Source organism: Lissotriton vulgaris, chromosome 2_1 (assembly GCF_964263255.1).
Source record: "Lissotriton vulgaris chromosome 2_1, aLisVul1.2, whole genome shotgun sequence".
NCBI lineage: Eukaryota > Metazoa > Chordata > Amphibia > Caudata > Salamandridae > Lissotriton > Lissotriton vulgaris.
In genome coordinates this window covers 332,577,025-332,598,543 of record NC_141687.1, presented here as the reverse complement: position 1 = coordinate 332,598,543, position 21,519 = coordinate 332,577,025, and the positions used below count along the sequence as shown (strand labels likewise).

The following is a 21,519-nucleotide window of genomic DNA, read 5'->3' as shown; positions in this document are numbered from 1 at the left end:
ACCTCTTGCTTGTTTACTCTGGGAAGGTTTCTTTGAGGGGTTGGCTCTCTGATCCCCGGAGAAAGTAAGCTCTGTCCCTTGACTTCCAGGTTGGTGGCTCTTTCCTTTTGGCACTCCTTACCCTCTTAGATTTTTGCATCTTCCTGTGATTGTATTTTGCACTCACCTCCAATTTGTGTCACTACTTTTTTTCTGACCTGCTTTTGGAGTGGGTAACTTTTTGTGCACCAGATCGTTGGGCTGGATACTCGATGGTCCCATCTCAGTCTCTGCAATTCCTCTGGTGGGCTTGTTGATTTTCTATGCACATAGTTCCTCTAATGCTTCTCTTCCAGTTGGGCCAGTTGGTGAGCTTTTGGCCTCTTCCCCTTCTCTCCGTTTACCCTGGTGTGCTTGTTCTTACTCTGTACCTGTGGTTTATTGCAAGACCTGATCTTGCCTGTGGTCAGTCCTGCTCTCCTCCCAGTTGAAGTTTGTGGGCTTCTCCCTGTAATGGGTGCAAGGGCCTTCTCTCTGGTTGGGCCCTTGGTATGTGCTTTCTTTATGGCTTCTAGATCTTTGACGAGGCACCACTCTGGCCTGATCTGGTACGTGTTGGCCCTTTGGTGTCTGAGAGTGCTCCTCTAGTGGTGTGATGGGTCATAGCCCTCACCTTTCTAGGCATAGGCTTGCTGCTCGGGCTGGCAATGGGTGCTTCTTCTAGAGCTGCGGCCTTGTTTGTCAGGCTGCCAGGTTGTCATCACCTAACTATTTTTTACGTTTATCAACTAAATATTCAAGGCCTCCTGTAGGCATTGTATTTGCATGCGGTCTGTTCCCTTGTGAGTTAGGGTCCCTGTGTCCTGGCCCCGTTGGGTATCTGAAGCCATGCTGCCGGCTTTGAACATCCTTGCATACTTACATAAGATGAAGTGGTAATGTCCCAGTTACCTACCTGTAGTCTTAATTGCCGGGTCCTGGTCTTGAGCTTCCTTCTGAAACCCTCGTCTGTTCTGGTTTTCTGTAGGTTTTGGGGTGGTTGGTGCTTGGTATCAGACCGGCGACTTCTGTAGTGGTTTGGAGTCTTGTGGGTGAAAGGATCCTGCCAAAGTCATAGAAATGGCATAAGAACGACCTTCTCCAGGTGGAAAAAGGAAAACGTATTTATTTCCAGTTAGGAAACAGAGGGTATTGATCGCAGATGAGACATACCTTCATAGTATGAACTGCGACGAGGTTACGCCTAATAACAATTGCGCATTCAGAAAGCAAATAGGTCTGGCATCTTTGCTTCTTTGTTGATCTGTAGTGTGTGTGCGTTTTCGTGTAGATGGATTCGCAGGTCAATGCAAGAATGAATCCGTGTGTAGATTAATGAGTTTAGGCGTGGCTACCTGCATAAGTGGAAGGATGGGTGCATGAATAGAGACATGAATATTTGAGTGCGTGCAAAAATGGATGAGTTCAAGAATACATTTGAATTGGGTGCAATACATATGCTTATTTATAGGTACTGATTGTAGTTATTTTTTATAGATTGGGATTTAAATAGGACAAGGCACATGAGCACTTTTAACTCTTGAAGACATTGGTGTTCCTGCAGTAGACAAAGTCCTGTTGTTTTAATATTTTTCAATGGCAGTGAGGCTAGCTGGCGGTGACAGCTGAACCGGGTGCCGTCTAAGCACCTTCGGTCATGCCACAGCTGTGGTGAGGGTGGACTGGGCAGCTGTACCTGGCGCGCAGCCCTTGGTTGGTGCTAAGTATGGATTGCACTCCCTCCCTTGTGGTGGCCTTTGGTGGGCCGATGGAAGAACAAGGTACCGGTCGTCCTGACCCAAATATACACACTGAAGCGTAAATCAAGGATAGCAGCACTGCCAGCTGCATCACATGCACCCCACTCCCAGGTGCAGCATGACTGCAGCGAGGGCATGGTCCTGTCAACCAGTGCGACATGGCCAACATCTTCCACAAACCAAGCATCTCCTCAGTAGATGGTCTCAGAGCCTTCCTACTCCTGTCAGGGGATGCGGAGGGGCCGCCCTTCCACGCCACAAGAAGCAGTAGGTGCAGAGCCTTGGAGAGTACGGGGACAGTCTTGGGAGTAGAACTTCTTTCTTCATGGATGCCAGGGGTGGGGCTAGCACTGCTTGAATCAATAAAGTTAAAGGAGGCCCCCTTAACTGTCAACTTTGGGACAGGGGAGATAGCGTAGGAAACCAAAGAACGTCCCACAGGTTTACCACAAAATGGGTAGGAAATGGAATAGTACTGTATAATGCGTTTTACAATATTTAGCAATACCAGTCATATACTTCTACTGGTTACCAAAGCATAAAATACAAATCATAAACACAATGTTGTACTCAGAAGACCACCAGAAGCTATAGATGTAGCAGCAATAAAGCACACAATACGTCAAATGTAAAAAACAAATCAGAAAATAGTGTTTTAGAAAAATATATATATTTTTGTCAATTTATTCAAAGAAGCACATTATCAGCACAATTACAACAAATCGTTAAAAACCATACAAGTAGTAAGTTATAACATTTTATAAAAAGATTTTAAAAAACATCACATAAGCATCAGGTTAAAAAGTTCGAAGGAACAGGGGTCGACGCGGCGTTTCGGTTACAGGTAAATAGACAACCTTCTTCAGGACCAAGTTCTAGAAGGAAACATATAATTACTATTCTTTGCAAACCCGATTTTTCATACAGAGTCATTTTCTAAAACAACATTTTTTCTTAAGCTCTAGCATTTTGACAAACGGTGCAGTTATTGCACTTTGAAAAATGGTGAAAGAGGTGGTTGGTTGTTACGGTATTGCTAAAGTGCATCGCGCATTAGTACTGATACCATTTCGTGGGTCACTATGTTGCCTATCATAGTGATAAAGGAAATCACTTATGTGGGTAGGTGTTACTCGTATTCCCCACTATAAGGTTACCTTGCATGATTAATGTTACTGGGAGTGCCTGAATTCTTATCTAGGGCACTTGGTGAATCGCAGTTTGTATATTTGCGAAAGGGGATAGCTTTTTTTACTGTTGTACCCACTTCAAAAATTACCTTAATAATTTAAGTAGCCTCCAAATAAATCCAGGAGGGCACTGAGCCGGTTGTATGATCCGGTAGTGAACTGGAAAAAGTTCTCACTGTTATAGTATAATTCGTCGGGGTATCTGTAAATGGCAATGAGGTTATGTTTTATATTTATGCTCTATGCATAGAGAACGTAAAGTAGTGATGAGTCAAAATTATGAATTGAAAATTACTACCTTGAGATTACATAGGGATAACCCTTGTTCTGGTAGTAGGAGCCACCGATATATATTTCCTGTGTTGCTGTAAATAAATGCCCCTATTAGTTTATTGCAAGTAAGGAGTAATAGTCAATAGTCTACTAGTCTTTTTCGATACATAGATTAGACATTTGTACTCACCCAGATTTCAATGACTGGCAGTTGTGTATGATACACGTGTTTTTCACTATGCTGGTATAGCAGCTATTTAACATTCAATTCGTGGTGGGCATTGTCCTGCCACTGGGTCTTTGGGGATAAATTAAGAGAAAGTATCTTGTTAGGGTTCCAGTCTAGCTTACTATATGTTAAAACAGCTTTGTCCAAAGTGATCTCAATAGTTGGACTTGGAGTATCTAGTTGTATTAATGATGAGTTTTTAATAATCTAATCTCGCTGTTTTTCATGACCTTGGCTTTTATTACCTATTGTGCACATGAACCATATGTTACAGGCACCTCTTTGGTGAATGTTATCTCGCTATATTTCTTGACCTTGACATTGTGCGCATGAAGCAAGCGGAGCAGGCCCCCTCAACAGTAGTTACCTTAAACCGTTATCCAACATGTATTATTCATTGTTGGCATTTATCTAATAAGTTAAAAACCTTGCCGAATTCTAAATAGAGGAGCGTTGTAGCTGGCATGCAATCGGCCCATTAACTTTTATAACAGTTACTCCTTGTTGGCATATTAATACTTATCTTAAATAGCAAAATAGGGTTAAATTAGGGCAATGTCATGACTGGGACCTAAGTGTGCCCAGCGTATAGTTAAAAAGTCTAACAAAGCGGAAACCGGTTCCGGCGTTTCAGGCTTAATCTCCTTACCTTAGGCTTGTAATTCGGCCTCCCTGCTCCCACTCCCGTCACCGTTCGTCTTCTGTTTTCGTCTAAGCGAAGGTATCAGTGGAGGCATAGGGAAATCCCTATTTATGCTACGCGGACGCTTATTGGGCGGTAAGAGCTTCACGTCCCAATTGGTCGGCGTGCTGTCACGTGATGTGGCTGCGTCGTTTGTTTACTTTTAGACACTATCGGGAAAAGTACTTAAATATTGTTCTCTACATTTAATCTCATTAAAACGGGGCTATTATTTATGAACGCCCTAAACAGGAAAGAATAGGGTCTTAATATTATACGGGCATCGATAAATATCCAGTATTATCGCGCCGTGATTTTTATTGAGGGGATTTGACTAAATACAATCCTCACGTCCCCATTGGTTGGCGTAATGTCACATGATGTGACTACGTCATATGTTTACTTTTAGACAATATCGAGTGAAATGCTCAGATGTTGTTCCCTCCAGTTAATGTCATTGGAACCGGGTTCTGGTTTACGAACGTCCCAGCCCGGGAAAAATAAAGTTTATTATGTTTATGGGCATTGGTAAATGGCAAATTTAATCATGCCGTAAATGTTATAGAGGGGATTGGACTGAATTCAAACGTTATTGAGACACAGATACGTGTCGAAAAAGTAAACTGAGGAAGAGAACAATGAAAACATTACCAATATCAGTGTGGTGGAAAAATAAAAAATAAAAAATAAAAAAACTGTTATTTGCTAAGTACGTTGTTTTATACGTCCCTAGAGGGTATGTTAAGGATAAGCATGCGAGATTCAACCTCGTGGAGAGAGGAATGATTATCTATTAGACGCATACCAATAAGGCAAATCTGAATAGGTACAACGTTCACTTTGTGTCTGAAGGTCGATTAACCAATAAGAAGATCTCATGACATTACTGGTTGTTATATTATTTTCTCCCAGTCTTCTCTGCTATTAAGACCGGCACGGACACTGTTGCATCTAGACATAAAGAATTGCTCTCGTCTTTTCCTCTTTTGTGTTAGGTTACCTCCTCTGGTACCAAGAGTGACATGTTCCAGGCAGCACCAGCGCAGATCTTTTGTATCATGCTTCGCTGATTTCCAGTGCTCTGTTAGAGGGGCACCTATCTTATTTGTTCGCAAGGCGGATCTATGCTCGTTTAGCCTAATTCGAACTTCTCTTGAGGTTTCTCCTATATAGATTAAATTGCAGGGGCAACTTATTAAGTAGATAACGCTGGTCGTTCTGCAGTTCATAAAACTCGTTGGTTTAAGTACAGTGTCTTTGATTGTGATTGTATTACCACGAATTATATTTTTACAGTTGGTACAGCCCGAACAGGGAAAAGTGCCCGTCGGCATCGGGGCATTATCAATACATGGTTGCTTGATTGTGTTAGGTTCCCTATAGGTATGAACCAAGCTGTTTTTAATGGTTCTGTTCCTTCTATAGGAAAACATAGGTTTGGGCAGTTTATTATTTTGTTTATCTGTCACAAGGTGCCAATTCCTATTGATTATGTTTTTAAGTTTATTGCTAATGGGGTTGTAATTTGTTACAAAGATAATAGGTTGGTTGGTTTGCTCATTCTTTTCTTTTGGTTGGAAAAAATTCTCCCTATTATAGTATTTGGCGCGTTTGTATGAGTGTCTGATTAGACGTTTAGGGTAACCTCGTTCTAGAAATTTTGTTTTGAGGATACTAGCATGTTTCTCAAAATCTTGAGATGTTGTGCAGTTTCTCTTGAGTCTCAAGAATTGCCCAAACGGTATGTTGTTAACCTGGCTGGGTGGGTGATTACTTTTATGATGGAGCATTGTGTTTTTGTCGGTTGGTTTGGTGAATAATTCTACGCTCAGTGATCCATTGGTGTTCTTAATGATCAGGTCAAGAAATTCGCACCTGTCATTGTCTATATGGGAAGTAAACCTCAAGTTGTTATCTCCTAGGTTGAGCCATGTGATGAATTCTCTAAGTGTCTCAATGGGCCCCGTCCAGATAAAGAAGACATCATCTATATAACGGGACCACATTGAGACATTTTCATAAAATGGTGATACCATATTAAAAATGTGATGATCTTCAAAATTAGAAACATACAGACATGCCAGACTGGGGGCACATGTGGCCCCCATGCTCGTCCCCTTGGTCTGTCTGTATAGTTGTCTATTAAATAAAAAAAGGTTATTCTTTAATACTATGGAGATGCAGTCAATAATGAACTGTTCATGGGTATTGAGATCCCTATCTTCTTGGCTGAGCATAGCGGTAATAACTTCTATTGTGGCATTTTGAGGGATGTTCGTGTATAACGATTCAATATCTAGTGTGACTAGAAATTGAGAATGGGGGTCAAAGGCAATGCCTTCTATTTTTTGAATGATGTCTGTGGTGTCCTTTGTGTACGCTTTTTGAGATGTGACTAAAGGTTGTAGGAAAACATCTGCGTACTTGCTGAGGGGCTCAGTCAAGGACCCAATGCTGGAGACGATCGGTCTCATGGGTGGATTCTGGATGTCCTTATGGACTTTTGGGAGTCCATAGAGAGCTGGGATGATAGGATCCTGGTTCAGGAGGAAGGAATATTCCTCGTCACAGATAACATTGTCATCCCTTGCGTGTTTGAGTAAGTCCGAAATGGATAGCTTTAAGGATGTCCATTCATCCATGTGAGCTAATTTATAGTGCTCTCTGTTGGCTAAGAGGGTCAGCATTTTGGTGTTATAATCGGGGGTGTCTAATACAACAATGCCACCCCCTTTGTCTGCCGGTTTGATGGTCAGATCAGTGTTATTCTGTAGTTCATGTAGTGCCAGATTCTCATCCTTGCTGAGGTTGTGACTAATCCAATGTTTCTGTTTGAGTAAGTCGTCAACACTCTTGTCTATACTACGCTCGAACGCTTCAATGTCTTTCGGAATCATGGTAATATTAGGGGTCCATACTGATTTGTTTTTAAGACCTGATTTATTATTGCTGGGATGTTTCTCTTTGTCTTCGAAGTATATTGCTAGCCTAACTTTCCTGAAAAAGCTTTGCAGGTCTCTCTCTAGTGAATACCTATCTATGTTTGCAGAAGATGCAAATCCTAATCCCTTTTCTAATAGGGTGATTTGGTGGATGGTTAGTGTGTATTTAGAAAGATTTATTATTGGTGCCTTATTGGAGGTAATTAGTCCCAATGCTTCTGACTCCGCGTATTGGGACGTCGTTGGAACTGGGGTTTCGCACTGTAGTTCCCTCGCCCTCGGCCTCTCCCTTTCGGCTGACCGAAGTTCTGTTGGCGCTGATCCAAAAAAGGAAGGCTACTAGAGCTAGCTGTGTTAGGCGCTTCCCTCTCTTTGGTGTTACTATTGTCGTTTTGTTGTTCGTTTTCCGAGTCCGAGCTCGTATATGAGGTATCGAAAAACCTTACTCTCTTTTGGGAATTGCGCGGTTGATTCTGCCACGGTCTCCGTTGTGGCTGATTTTCCCTACTTCTCTCGTAAAAATCTTTCTGTAAATACGGATAGACATGCTCTGGGTTGTAGTTAGAGATGTCTTTCCGGAGTTTATTACTCTTTTCATTAGATAGATAGTCATTGTAGCTGGACACGTCTTTTTCTATTTCGTTGTGGTAAACCTGTGGGACGTTCTTTGGTTTCCTACGCTAGCACTGCTTGGCCAGTGTCCTGTGCACACGGGCAGCTTTCGCCAGCGGCACCCGAATTGTGGTATTGTGGCAAAGAATGGCACAGGATCAAATGAAAGAACTGAGACTAAGTAACATCTGCGACAAATTATAAGTATGTAGCTGGATGCCTTCCAATAGCTTACATTGTTGTCCTTGCCTCTCTCTCTCTCTCACACTCTTTCTCTGTCTCTCCCTACTACCCTCGATACCTCCGTTTATTCTCTCCTCCTAGTTCTCTTTTCTACATATCCCATCTTTTATTGCCTCTCCGTTTGTCTCTCCCTGCCTTTCATGATTTTACTTTAGTTGCTTCACCCTGTCTACTACTTCCTGTTTCTCTCCGTATATTTCTTTATCTACCTCTTTAGCTTTCTGTCGTTCTCTCGCTCATAATTCTGTTTTGTACTCTCTCTCTCCTGTCTTTCCCTGTCTCCCCCTATATTTCTGTGACTCTTCCTGTCCAATTCTGTCTCTTCCTCTCTTTCTGTATTTCACTGTCTCTGCTATTCTCTCATTCTGTGTCTCTCCCCTTGTCTTTCACTCTTTCTCTTCACCCCGGTGTCTTTTTAGGTTTCGCTGGGGGACGGAGCCGTTAGGCTCCTCCTCCAGAGAAATCTATTGAGTACAGTAAGCACTATGGAACACGCTCCCCCGTCCCATTGGCTAGCTCCATAAATGGAGCCTAGCCATTGGACGAGGGGCCTGTCCATCAATGCCGGACCAGACACGGGGGCGTTCCCGAGATTCTTTGGCTTTTGCCGACGTCACGCGACGCCGGGAACGCCCCCGAGTCTCCTCCGGCCGGGCCGTGCTTGCTGCTGTCCTGGGCATCGTGAGTGTTTTTCCCCGGCACGTTTCCCGCCTCCCTCCCGCCGTTCGTGTTCTCTCCCGCCCCCCTCACGCCCCCTGTGTCCTCTCCCGCCCCCTCCCGCCGTCCGTTCCTCTCCCGCCCCCCCCGTGTCCTCGTAGGTGCTGCCGCCATTTTTTTTTAATCCGCGGCTGCCCACGCCGCACTTGTGCCAATTTTCGTGTCTCACGCCCCCTGTGTCCTCTCCCGCCCCCTCCCGCCGTCCGTTCCTCTCCCGCCCCCCCCGTGTCCTCGTAGGTGCTGCCGCCATTTTTTTTTATTTTTTTTTAATCCGCGGCTGCCCACGCCGCACTTGTGCCAATTTTCGTCCTCGTTTTTTAATCCGCGGCTGCCCACGCCGCACTTGTGCCAATTTTCGTGCCACCCCGCCTTGCAGCGCAAGAAGAGAGAGAGAGAGGAGCCGGCGCCCGTGCCTGACGGTGGGCGGGGCCGGCTGTGACAAAGAAGAGCCTCGTGGGCTCCATTTCCTCTTCCCCAGGCGGGAGGAAGCTGTTCTCCAGCTCGTGGGCAGCGATGTGCAGCTTGCTCGGGTGTTCACGCCGCCCTGGGCCCTGCATGCTCACGGAGGACGCTGCTGGTGCTGAGTGAGGTGACTGCCGGTGAGTTCAACCATACAGTGCCGATCGCACCCTACCCGCCTGCTCTGTGTTCATATGACACTATCCCTGCTCTGTATGCCTTTCATGTGTCGATGTGCCTGTTCATCGCTTGCCTTCTGTGTTATCTACGTTGAATCCTGCCGGCCCTGCCTGCTGTCCTTTCTTTCTTTATTTTCCCGTATCTTACTTGTTATTATTTGCGATCCTTTTCAAGCCCAAAGGCAGTGCTTTTGTATGAATTGTCTATTAAAAAGCCCCTGAATCCTACTCTGTTCTGCAATCCTGTCAAGTAGCCTCACACCAAATGTGACGCATTTGGCTACTGCTAGCCTTTTACAGACATCGCTTCGACGCTTTGCATTCTGGGATTTGTACTGTAGATTTCCGTTATAAATATGGTCTTACACGTTGGTTACAGGGATTTGACCTTGCGGCGACATAGCTGTCACTTCACATAATAAGGCTGTTGTTTATTATTTTTGGGGAGGAGAGTGAGAGGGTCGAAGCTAAAATAGCACTATGAATGGTGTTACTTGTCGACCTACAGCGTGAAACTGCAAGTTCCAGCATGCTTAGCGATGAAGCCCGAAAGAGCAGGACTGGTCGATTGAATTCCTTATGGCAAATCACTGTTAGTTGAATAAACCCATTTCACCAATTCTTTCTGCTGTTAATCGCCCTTTTGCGTGTGAATTGTGTTTCCTGGAGGGTAAACTCCATTTCCATATGTGTACTGTATTATTTTCAAAGTGAACACTTGTGTCTTTCGTGTTGGCAGGGGACCCATTTTTAAACTGTTTGCTTGTTGTGTACAGAAAAAAAGAGTCGAGCAAATTATAAGCAGAGATAATTTGCAGTGTTTGGCTGGCTGTGTCAGCGGTTGTTTGCCTTTGTTGCTCGGTATCTGTGGCCTGCTGGAGGCCTGGCCTGCTGGATATTTGGCAGTGCACCGGACTGCTCTTGAGAGCTGCATTCCTGGAACATATTTGATGCAGCTTCTGCTGAGCAGGAAATGCCGGGATAGCTGATCAGAACGTGGATGTCCAACCTCACGCGTGGAGAGGAATACTTTAACTGTTGAGCATCTGAAATATTCTTTTAGAGTTTTCTTGCTTTTTTTTTTTTAACAGAAACCCACGTGTACTTTTCTTTAGGAATGCTGTCTGCTGAATGTGCACCTAAAGATGTTATGTTGTTGTGGTTTGCAGATTCGTAGAGCCTGCCATCACCCGATCTTCTCTTTTTTATTGGGTTTTATACGAATTCATGCCAGCCATCTGTTTTAAACTGTATTCCTGATGTATTGCTGGTTGCATATGCTTTTATGATTGTAAAAAATAGAATACAGCTTTTTGAATGGATTGGAGTCAGCAGTTTTGACATTTAAGAGAACAGGATTATGTAGACTTGGCAGAACAGCAGTAAATGCTTCAAGCATTTCTGACACATCATGTTCTTATCACAGCTGACTAGTGATGTCATCACTAGATTGTAATAGGTAGGAAAAATAGAGACTGGATTCTTTAGATGGACTGCAAGCTCTCATGTATAGTAGTGTTACTACACTGTCCTTAAATGTGCAGCTTTAGTATGCATGTTCTCTCTCATAGCAGCTTGACAGGTGCTATCAGAGCTAGACATGTCCTATTCTTTTCTATTCACATTGTTATTCTGAATCACTCAGACCTCAAGAAAGCACAACGTTGGTTCTCCGATGACGTAAAATTTAAGAAACTTGCTCTGCGTCAAGCTGAACATAGCCTTCGTCAAGAGCAGTGGCTTCAAAGGACAGCCCGGATGGGGGTAGGCGAGGGCGACATGCCCTGCCCTTCACAGTCCATGGGGTGCCTGCCATCCAGAGATAGGCAGGGAACGGTAGCCTTCATACCACAACTGCCGCTACAGGAGAGAGAAAACTGGACACTATTACCAAATCTACTTGAAATGCCTGTTGACTCAACCCCAGACGGATCTTTTCTTTGGGAGTCCGACCTCTCGCCCGTTTGTCCTCCGCCGGCTTCTGCCACAAATATTTGGCTGTTTTTCACTTTTCTCTGGCGCCCGTGAAGCCTGCGCCTATTGGTAGATTAATCATTCTTTTCGAAGAAATTCGCCCCTGGGCGCATTTCTTAAATGTTTCCCAACCTCTGGGCACACAGAGGCAGCCGGCTCACGAGCGTGCATGTGCGCAGGCCGCTCTCAAAACAGGGTGTGCCAGTACTAGCCTGGATCAGGGGTACGAGATTGCGTGAAGATACAAGCTGAGGTGAGCAGTAACCCCCCCCCCAAACCCCTCACCCCATGTCCCCCCCCCCGTCGGAGCTGGGATCGAGAGCCTGCGGGCGTGCGGTCTAAGTGTGGAGTGGGCTAAGGAACTGCTTCTGGAGGCCACACGAGCGCCTCGTTGTGCAGTGAATAAATAACATATAAAGAGCCTGGGCCTACGTGAGGTGCACTGGTCCTGCCAGCAGGGGGAGTCTGGAGCTGGTGACTGCCGCCGCTGCAGTGAAGGCGGGCCCCTGTGTACCCAGTCCCGGAGGTAGTGAGTGCGGCGCGGCCTAGCCCCAGTTAATGGTGGCAGAGGCGGATGCAGGCCGGGTGCGGGCGGCGTCCCGTGAGCTGCAGAAAGGTGATAGGGGGCGTGGGTGGTGCCGGAATTCACTGCGTGCGGCTCTTGGGATTATGCTCTGGGGCTCTGTGTGTGGGCGTCTGGCTCTGTGTGGGCGTCTGGCTCTGTGTGGGCGTCTGGCTCTGTGTGGGCGTCTGGCTCTGTGTGGGCGTCTGGCTCTGTGTGGGCGTCTGGCTCTGTGTGGGCGTCTGGCTCTGTGTGGGCGTCTGGCTCTGTGTGGGCGTCTGGCTCTGTGTGGGCGTCTGGCTGTGTGTGTGTGTGCCTGGCTGTGTGTGTGTGTGTCTGGCTGTGTGTGTGTGTGTCTGGCTGTGTGTGTGTGTGTCTGGCTGTGTGTGTGTGTGTGTCTGGCTGTGTGTGTGTGTGTCTGGCTCTGTGTGTGTGTGTCTGGCTCTGTGTGTGTGTGTCCGACTGCGTGTGTGTGTATTTGTGTGTGGGGCTCTGTGTGTGAGCAATGCCAATAGCTCTAACTTTTCCAAAGGCGAAACCATTGCATTGTAAATGCTTGTTGTATCTCTTGCTGTTTCTCTTTCTCCAGTCTCTCTGTCATTGTCTTTCTCTGTGTCCAAGTCCCACAAACTGTCCAGCCACCTGGAGGTACCGAAATGCCTGGGCCTAATGGTGCCCCGCATCTGAGAGGACACAATTGTGCTGTGGCCACAATTGACTGTGCAGTTCCACGAACAGAAGTGCATTGATGGCCACAGTCCGCTCCAGCATCTGCGGGGACACATGCGTTTTGTGGCAACAGTCTGTCCTGTCATGCGAGGGGGCAGAGGTGCAAGCATCTCCTGTTTTACCTCCTGTGGGGACAGATGTGCATTACGGCCACACACTGTCCCTCGCCAGTGGAGACAGAAGTGCCTTGTTGGCCCAATCTTTGAAGCATCTGCGGGCTTAGGCATACCACGTGGGGGCAAACATGTCCTAGCATGTGCAGGGATAGTAGTGCGTGTAGGTCCATTCTGTCCCTGCATCTGCAGGAAGTTTGAGGAGTGAGGCATGCTCGGAAGTGTGTGTCTGTGTGTCCCTGTCCGTCCGAAACAGGGAGGAGGAATGTAGGCGGAGGAGACCCATGATGGAGTACGGATTTGTTTGGTCCACAGATACAATGTTAACTCCTAACATCAGCTTTAGTTTCCAAAGTCTTCAAGCGTCAAAGAGTGTTTCAGCCCTCTGGTCGCCCTCCCTGCACCTCTGGCTACCAGGAGGACGGTAATTTAGACCCCACGTCCCCAACGTGTGTAATCTGTGTTTCCATGGAGCCTGCCGGGCTCTGGGACAGGCATGGGGTTGGATGATGGGGGAAGGGAGGGTTGCTGCACGCACCCTGGCATGTTGAGTGATGGAATAATAAGCAGGGTCCTGTTATCTCTCTCCTGCAGGCTAGCCAACTCAGCGTCTACAAAGCCTTCGTGGATAACTATAAGGTGGCCTTGGAGACCGCAGAGAAGTGTCAGTCCAACGACCAGTTCAAGCAGATTTCTAAGGTGAGTGAGGCCCCCGAGGAGGAGGCAAGCATGTGCGAATGCCCGTCCGTAGGTGCAGGAGAGCAGTATGAGAGGGTCATTCCTTAGGATGGTGGAATAGCCACCTCTGGAGGGACCGTAAGTGATCTAGGAGACGCATGTTACTGTTCGTTGTTCCAGATGCACCCACTCGCATTGTGTGTGCTATCGGCAGGCTTTAAGTGGGATGAATAAACTGCAGGGTCTCTCGAAGGGGCGTGGCCAATACAATTAAGGGCGTGGCTTAAAACACTTCAACTAAATGTTTGTGCTTAGCATAGTTTGCCGCCCGACTTGTATTTTGCTGTTTCTGTCATTGCATCCAGATATATAATACAAGTCACATCATACCTACAGCAAGTCAGGACTATTGCTTTGTCAATGGTTATTTGCATAAGAAGCAGAAACTATGACTTGTATATAATATTGAAAAAAGGTTCCCATTAAAGTCCTGGTGACACCACAATAATGTTGTTGCTCCTTCGTTTCAAAAAGAGAAGGAAAATCCAGAGAGACAATGACTCTTTAAAACATTTCCCTTCCCCTACAACCTTCACCTGACTCAGGCCCCCAAACCCCTATTGGGCTCACCCTGCACTCACACAGACATCACTCACCCTGCACTCACATAGGCATCACTCACCCTGGACTCACAAAGGCACACTGGTCAACTTTCACTCACACAGGAAACGCTCACCCTGGACTCACACAGGGACACTGCTCACTGCTCACCCAGCACTCACACACACATCACTCACCCTGGACTCACACAGGCACACTGCTCAACCTGCACTCACACAGACATCACTCACCCTGCACTCACACAGGCACACTGCTCAACCTGTACTCACAGAGACATCACTCACCCTGCACTCACACAGGCACACTGCTCAACCTGCACTCACAAAGGTCAACTTTCACTCACACAGGCATCACTCACCCTGGACTCACACAGACACACTGCTCACTGCTCACCCAGCACTCACACACACATCACTCACCCTGGACTCACACAGGCACACTGCTCAACCTGCACTCACACAGACATCACTCACCCTGCACTCACACAGGCATCACTCACCCTGCACTCACACAGGCATCACTCACCCTGGACTCACACAGGCACACTGCTCAACCTGCACTCACACAGGCACACTGCTCAACCTGCACTCACAAAGGTCAACTTTCACTCACACAGGCATCACTCACCCTGGACTCACACAGACACACTGCTCACTGCTCACCCAGCACTCACACACACATCACTCACCCTGGACTCACACAGGCACACTGCTCAACCTGCACTCACACAGACATCACTCACCCTGCACTCACACAGGCATCACTCACCCTGCACTCACACAGGCATCACTCACCCTGGACTCACACAGGCACACTGCTCACTCAGCTCTCACACACACATCACTCACCCTGGACTCACACAGGCACACTGCTCAACCTGCACTCACACGGACATCACTCACCCTTCACTGCACTGCACTCAATAGGTTTCCTTTATTACAGCCTGTCTAGGCCTGACATTGCCTGGTGACAGACTACAGTAGATAACACCACGTCTGCTGGGGCCTCTGAGCAGGTGGGGGTGCTTAGCACAGACCCGAGAATGCAAGCAACCTCCCCACAGACACTGGCATTATTGTAGTTGTAGGCTGTTAGTCACTGCATGCGAAGACGTTCAGCAATTGCCCCCAGCTGTGTTTGCGCCCCGAAGACTGACATCATTCAACCACGATCTGTTAGAGTCAGGAAAACCAAAACAAACATCGACAAATAAGTTTCCTGGCTCCCCATGAACTTGTCTCCAAAAGGTAGTAATGGGCTAAAATCTAAATGCGCTTTATTTTCATCTGGTATTCCATCAAAGAAGAACCTGTTCCCCTGACTCACCCTCTCCCCCCTCCAACTTTCTCTCTCCTCTCTGGGTGTGCTGTGTTACTAGAAGCCCTTTGCAGATGTGTAAAGAGAGGTTAATACCGTTAATTTGCAGCTTACACACGCAAATGCTTTTCACCTACAGCAAATATTGATCCACTCTAAGTCCGTTTGTGTGGTTTGCACGCTTCAATTTGATTTCACACACACCCTTACAATCCTTGCTTCTCTCTAGTATTCACAAGCAAAGCATTGACAATACTTTGCAGCTATTTCTCTCTTCACCCCTTATGGCTCCCAGAGCACTTCACAGCTGTAGTGAGCTCCCTACATGCTTTGCTGGCATACAAAGCTCTTTCCTAAAACCCCACGTATTTTTCCTATTTACCACCTAGCTTGTCAATGCTATTTCGTACTTTGGATTTTGAAACCATTTGTATGCTAAAGCACCCAAGTAAATACTCACTTTTCTTCTTTTGACTAAACGTAACTTCTATATTTCCATTTAAAGCAATAATACGACGAGACAAACAATTCGATTCAGCAGAGTAACAGAAACATCTTTGTACCTACAAATGTAAACTAGTCTTTAGTTTTACGAGAAAAACTGGTGCATCATTTCCAAAAATGAAGCAAAAAGGAGAGTTAACATGCAAATTTAGTTTAACAGATGATATGGCGGTGTTAAACCTCAAACTTCTTGTTCCAGACAGACACCAGCGGGGGTACCTGGCTCGCCTTGGGGTAGCTAAAATGACGATTCTGTTGGGACTTTTCTGGAAGGGTGAAACTAAGTGAACACCTCCTTCGCGCTGGGAACCGTCTTCCCCAACTCTTGCAATACTTGCGGTCGTGCCGTGGGGGTCGTCATGTGTCCTTGCTGTTGTTAGCCTGGAACAGGTTATCAACGGGGATAAGCAAACAGACAGAAGTGTGCCCAGAACGGCTGGCAGGGCCGGGAGACGTCAGTCAGGTCGGTGTCAGGCGTAGTGGGCGGCCGATTGCCGAATCACTCCCAAAACTCCGTCTCTAGTCTTTACATAAATCACCCACCACCAGGAGAACTCTAGTCTTAAAGCAACGTATGCTTATATTAGCCTGGGTCATGTCGCGCAGGGCCGGGGGTTAAAATGAAACATTTTAAAATTTACCAGGTCCGCGCCGTCTGTGCTCCAGGGTCCAGGTCCCATTGCTGTTGGCGCCTAGCCGCCTACAGGAACATCCGCCGATCCTTCACAGCCAATCCTGGCGCCTTAGGGCACAGTTACTCTCTGCCCGCCCAGCCCATTAGAATACGGAGGCTTGAGTCTTGCGCCAGCCACAGCAGGCACTAGTGCGCATGCGTGGGCACGGAGAAAAATTGGCCCTCCGTCCCCACTCATGCGCACTTGTGCTGCTGCCCCTGGTGTGACAATGCAAATGCCTGTCAGTTAGCATGACGGGGTCGGGCCGCCCAGGTGGGCGGTCCGACGTCATGCTAACTCACAGGCATTGTCATGATGCATCGATCTCAGACTGAACTTAAGTAAACTGACTAAGAGTTCAGTTTACTTAAGTTCACAAAAGCCGAGGGAGCTGCGGTCCGGACGATTGGTAGGGCAACGCCCCAGCGCCCTTAATGGACGCACCGCCACTGGTTCTGCCCCTTTGCTGTCACTTAGGAATGGTGAGCACTAATAAACTGCTTTGCCCTATTGAAAACTGTTATTGATTTAAATTTCTTTTTTTTTTTAGGAACTAAAAGTAAAAGGACCCAAGGATTCGAAGGAGCAGCCAACATCCGTCACCATGCAAGGTGAGAGCCGCAGCTGTTCGCAAGCATTTGTTCCATGCTCTTCTTCCCTGCATTTCCCTGTGCCAGTCTCCCTGCGCTCCATTTTCATCTATGTCCTCTTCCCTCTTTGTATTTGTTTTAGTCATAATTACAAGAAATCGTAAACCTGAGATTAGATGCCAAATATTTTAGCTCTTTTGTTACAATATACCCACAGATAAACAAGGTCCCTGCGGCAAAGTGTCGTTACTGGCCAGTATTTGTATTCGATTTTAAAATTTGACATTGGTGTTTCAAAGCTTAAGACTATTTCATTTGATTTGTGTACCAGAGTTGTTCATTTTTTAAACTCCTCTCTCAGTTCGCAAATGCGAGCAGTCGCGGTTTAACTCCAGGTGGTATTAAAGGGATAAGAACAAAAATATAGTAGGACCAGAGCTCACACTTGATAAACTCAATATTCAGATAAGCTGTCGTTTAAGATGGTCTCTTTTAGAGGAGAGGGATTTAGAATGACACCCCAGAAATGCACGATGTGACTCCTGGTCCTCCTGCTCCCCAGCGAACATCTTCCGATGTCTCTGCACATACAGTGTGTCTCCACAGTCACTAAGTGTCATGTGAAGTTATAATGGAAATGTGGCCACCGTAGTTGGGCTTCGCAGGGCTAGACTATGCCTGTGAGGCCCTGGGGAAGGGATCCCTCTTCTCTGGTCTCATAGTCCTGGTCATATATGTGAGGCCCAGCAAAGGGAATTCTCATCCCCTGGGCCTCGCAGCACTAAAACATGGCTGCAATTCCTAGGTCAGTGCCCCCCATGGGTCTTGCAGCATTACACCATGGCTATGTAGCCCAGGAGCGTGAGGCTACTTCCATGGGCCCGCACTGTCAGATCATATATGTGAAGCTCAAAGAAAGTTCCCCCTTTCCTTGGGCCCTGCACCTCTGGATCATGGTGGCAGAGCCCAGTGAAGAGGACACCCTCTTCTGGGCCTGCAGCGCAACCAGTGATGCGAGGCCCATGAAAGAGGGCTTCCATACACTGGGCTCTCAACGCCTTGGCCTCGCAGCGCCAGTCCATGGGTGTGAGGACCCCTACCCTAGGTCTCGTAGCGATGATGCAGCATTATGAGGACATACCCAGGGGCCCCCATCCCCTGGGCTTTGCAGCCATGATCCGGTCCTCCTCAATCATGACTGTGAGGCACAGTAGAAGGGGGGGTGGGCACCCTCCTCTGGGCCTAATTTATATTTCCTCACAATGCTGGAACCTGACTGTGTGCATGGGTCCATGTCAGGGGCATAACTATAAGTAGTGTAGCTGGTGCAGTGTCACTGGGCCCAGGGATGTTAGGTACCCAATGTACCAAAATGATGGTCGTATTTAGCTGTGAGCCTGTGGACTAAGGTTTACTTTGCAGTAGGGCCCATGGCACCCGTACTGTGCTACTTGCCTCTGTTCCATGAACCTTGAATCTGTGTTCCAGCACTGCGAGGCCCAGGAAACGCCTTCATCACACTAGACCATGGCTATGAGACCCCTCTGAGGGGCGTATCTCTAAATAATAGAGCAAGTACTGTGGCACTGTGACTGTACGGGGTATGGTCCCAATGTACACAAATTATAGCTGTAATGGCAGTATTTTACAGTATGCTAGCGGGCGGGGTGGAAATTGGTTCCTTGCACCAGGGACCATTGCACCATTCATACATCAGTTGCTCTCCACTCTTGGGCTCAAATGCCTGGTCTGCTACTGTGCGACCTAAAAGGGGTGAGGGGGCGCTATCGTGGGCCTTGTTAATCAGGGCCATGGCTACAAGACCCATGGATTGAGGATCCTCTGAGGGGTGTAGCTATCAATAGTGAAGCAGGGGAAGTTGCAATGGCGCCTAAGGGTGTTTTCGGCCCAATTTACCCACAATATGGGTGTAGTTTGCGTCCAGCGGGTAGACAGGAGCACATGGGTTAGTTGGGTGTGGGGGGGTAAGAAGTTGGCCTGGCATATGTTGTCCACTATTCTTATGGGCACCTTGCACCTGTCCAAGCGACCATTATTGATGGTAGGTTTAAAGACAACCTATATAGAAAGCTATCCTAGTGGTAGCTGTAGAAAGCAACCTTCAGGCTAAGTCGTGAAGGAATGTAAAGCAGCTTGTTTTACCAGTCTATAATTTCATGAATGACCAAATGAAAGGAGAACCACACCAGGTATATATATGTAAAATATATGTATTTATTCTAAACACATCCCTTTAGTCTCTTTATGAGGCTAGAGGCAAAAGTATATTCAGTAAACTTATTTAGCACACAGTAAATTAGCATAGTATACGTTGATCCCTAGGGGCGTACCAAACCATCTACTAAGAAAGTGGTATAAGAACCACGACTGACATAAATACAAGGCCTAGAGCCTTTAGAACCGCTGGGGCCACTAGGAGCCACTCAAGGTAGTGACATAGGGGACCCACGGGGGACGCATTCAGTGTCTAAACACAGCCGTGAATCTCCATTGACTTCTATGGGGAAAGTCGCAGTTGGAAATTTAGAGATTAGGGACACTTGACTTGGAGCAAACCCCTTTGGAACTAGGAGGATCTAGAGTCAACACCTACGGGAGCACCGGAGTACTCGAGTTACCTCACCCAGGGAAGCCGGGTGCATAGCTGTCTTTTTGTGTCAGGTTTCGTCATCTATTTCAATGGTGAGCTGCTGAAAAGTGCTGCAGGCGACCAAGTCGAAAGTGTCCGGGTGGATCCAAGGGGGGATCGGAGATCTGAAAAACTGAAAGCAGAGGGGACAGAGTCTGGGTAACTATCCAGTGACCAGGAAGGCGATGAGAAGATGCCAACCGATGTCTGGCGATTTCAGGTGAAGAAGGTGAAGCTCTTCAGCCTCGAGAACCAGGAGGCGTCGGGAATGACCAGGAGCTGGATTCGAGCTGTCCCACGTAGGGTGTCGAGTGCTGTGGTGTCGGTTTCCGGATTGGACCCAACAAGCCTTGGCAACAGAAACCCATGCAGAAAGCAAAGATTGGCTTTGGTGCAGACCAGCAAGGTCTGAGGGACTCACCCTTTGGAGGGGAGTCAGGGCACGTCTGGAGCAACCAGGAAAGCCCAAGACACAGAAGTTACCTTCGTGGGGACCCACCAGTCGACAGACCAGGGACCGCGAAGGGGCCTGGAGCAGAAATGCTAGAAGTGGGCTTACGGAACACTCGTGGAGTGTAGGCTCGCAACCTTCGGTGCAGATGGTGCTCGGGGCTTGGACTACAAGTAGCCCAATGCACAACTTCGGGAAAGCTCGGAAAGTTGATGCACTTGCAAATGTGCATGTTGTCCAGGAGTTCCGGTCCCACTTCACTCGTGAGGGCAGCAGGTCTCAGCTTTGCTGGGATCTCGTGTCGGCCTCTGAGAAGTATGGAAGTCCTTGTCCTGAGTCACAAATCCGTCGAGATCCGGCAGGAGCCTTGGAAATGCAGACCCGCAATATGCTTCTTTTGCGCCTGTTTGAACAGGTGACTTGACCCCAAGGGAGATTTTTCTGCCTTCTGGTCAAAATAGAATGTCCAAGTTCCAGGAGATATGTTGCAGGGTTTCGTCCAGGTGTAATCTGAAGTCCTAAGGACTGGGTGCCTATACTTATACTAAGATAGGGGGTTGGACATACTCTGGGGACCCACCTATGGGAGGATCTAGGGAGGGGGGTGGCTACACCCCTTTCCCTTTGTCCAGTTTTGTGCCAGAGCAGGGGCTGAATGCCCCTGCAACCGGTTTGAACTGGGATGTGCGCAGGGACACCTAGTGTGCCCCCAGCACTGTCTGAAAAGCATTCTCTGAATGCACCCACCCAGCCCCAATACACTAAAGCCTCTCTGGGAGGTGGTTACACCTCCCTGTGACAGGAAACCTATGCTGGATGAAACTCCTGCCGGAGTTTCATCCAGCAGCAGGAGGCCAGACCCGTGTCTGTGGCTGCAGCATCCATTTTGTGGTGCTGGGGCTCTTTTAAACTATTACCGGTTAGGTCAGTGTGTACATGTCTCTCCCTCTAGAAGGGTGGAATTCTACCCCCACCGCCAGGACTGGCGGGTGGGTAGGATTCCAAAGTGTTTGACACCAAACACAACATGTTTCCATGCAGCCATTCCAAAGTTAGCATTTGCCGCGAGGTTATAATGCACTTAAGAGTATATGGTCTGGCTGCATCACAGAACAGCTTCAGAGAATAGATTCCGAAAGCTGCAGAGGGGTCCTTCTCATGCATGGGCACCCTCTCACACAAAACCAAGCACTCTGCCTTCAGGATTGATAAGGCCTGCCATAGGAGTGGTTTATAGGATTATATGTGTTGGTGATTAAGGTAGATATAGGTTTACCTGGCTTTCCCACTTTCGTTGCACACTGTTCTGGAGGTCAAGCATTCAGTGTGTTGTGCCATATTATTTGTGGAGC

The 21,519-nt window shown here is 47.4% G+C and overlaps 1 protein-coding gene across 3 annotated transcripts in view; it reads left to right on the top strand.

Annotated features, from left to right (window-relative positions):
* Window positions 1-21,519, top strand: part of ABR (ABR activator of RhoGEF and GTPase) — a 1,286,060-nt gene that overhangs the window by 828,567 nt on the left and 435,974 nt on the right. For all 3 annotated transcript variants that reach the window (XM_086955070.1, XM_086955071.1, XM_086955072.1), the window contains exons 5-6: window positions 13,277-13,381; window positions 17,027-17,087. In XM_086955070.1, coding sequence (XP_086811196.1) covers window positions 13,277-13,381; window positions 17,027-17,087 — 166 coding nt within the window. The remainder of the gene's footprint in view (window positions 1-13,276; window positions 13,382-17,026; window positions 17,088-21,519) is intronic.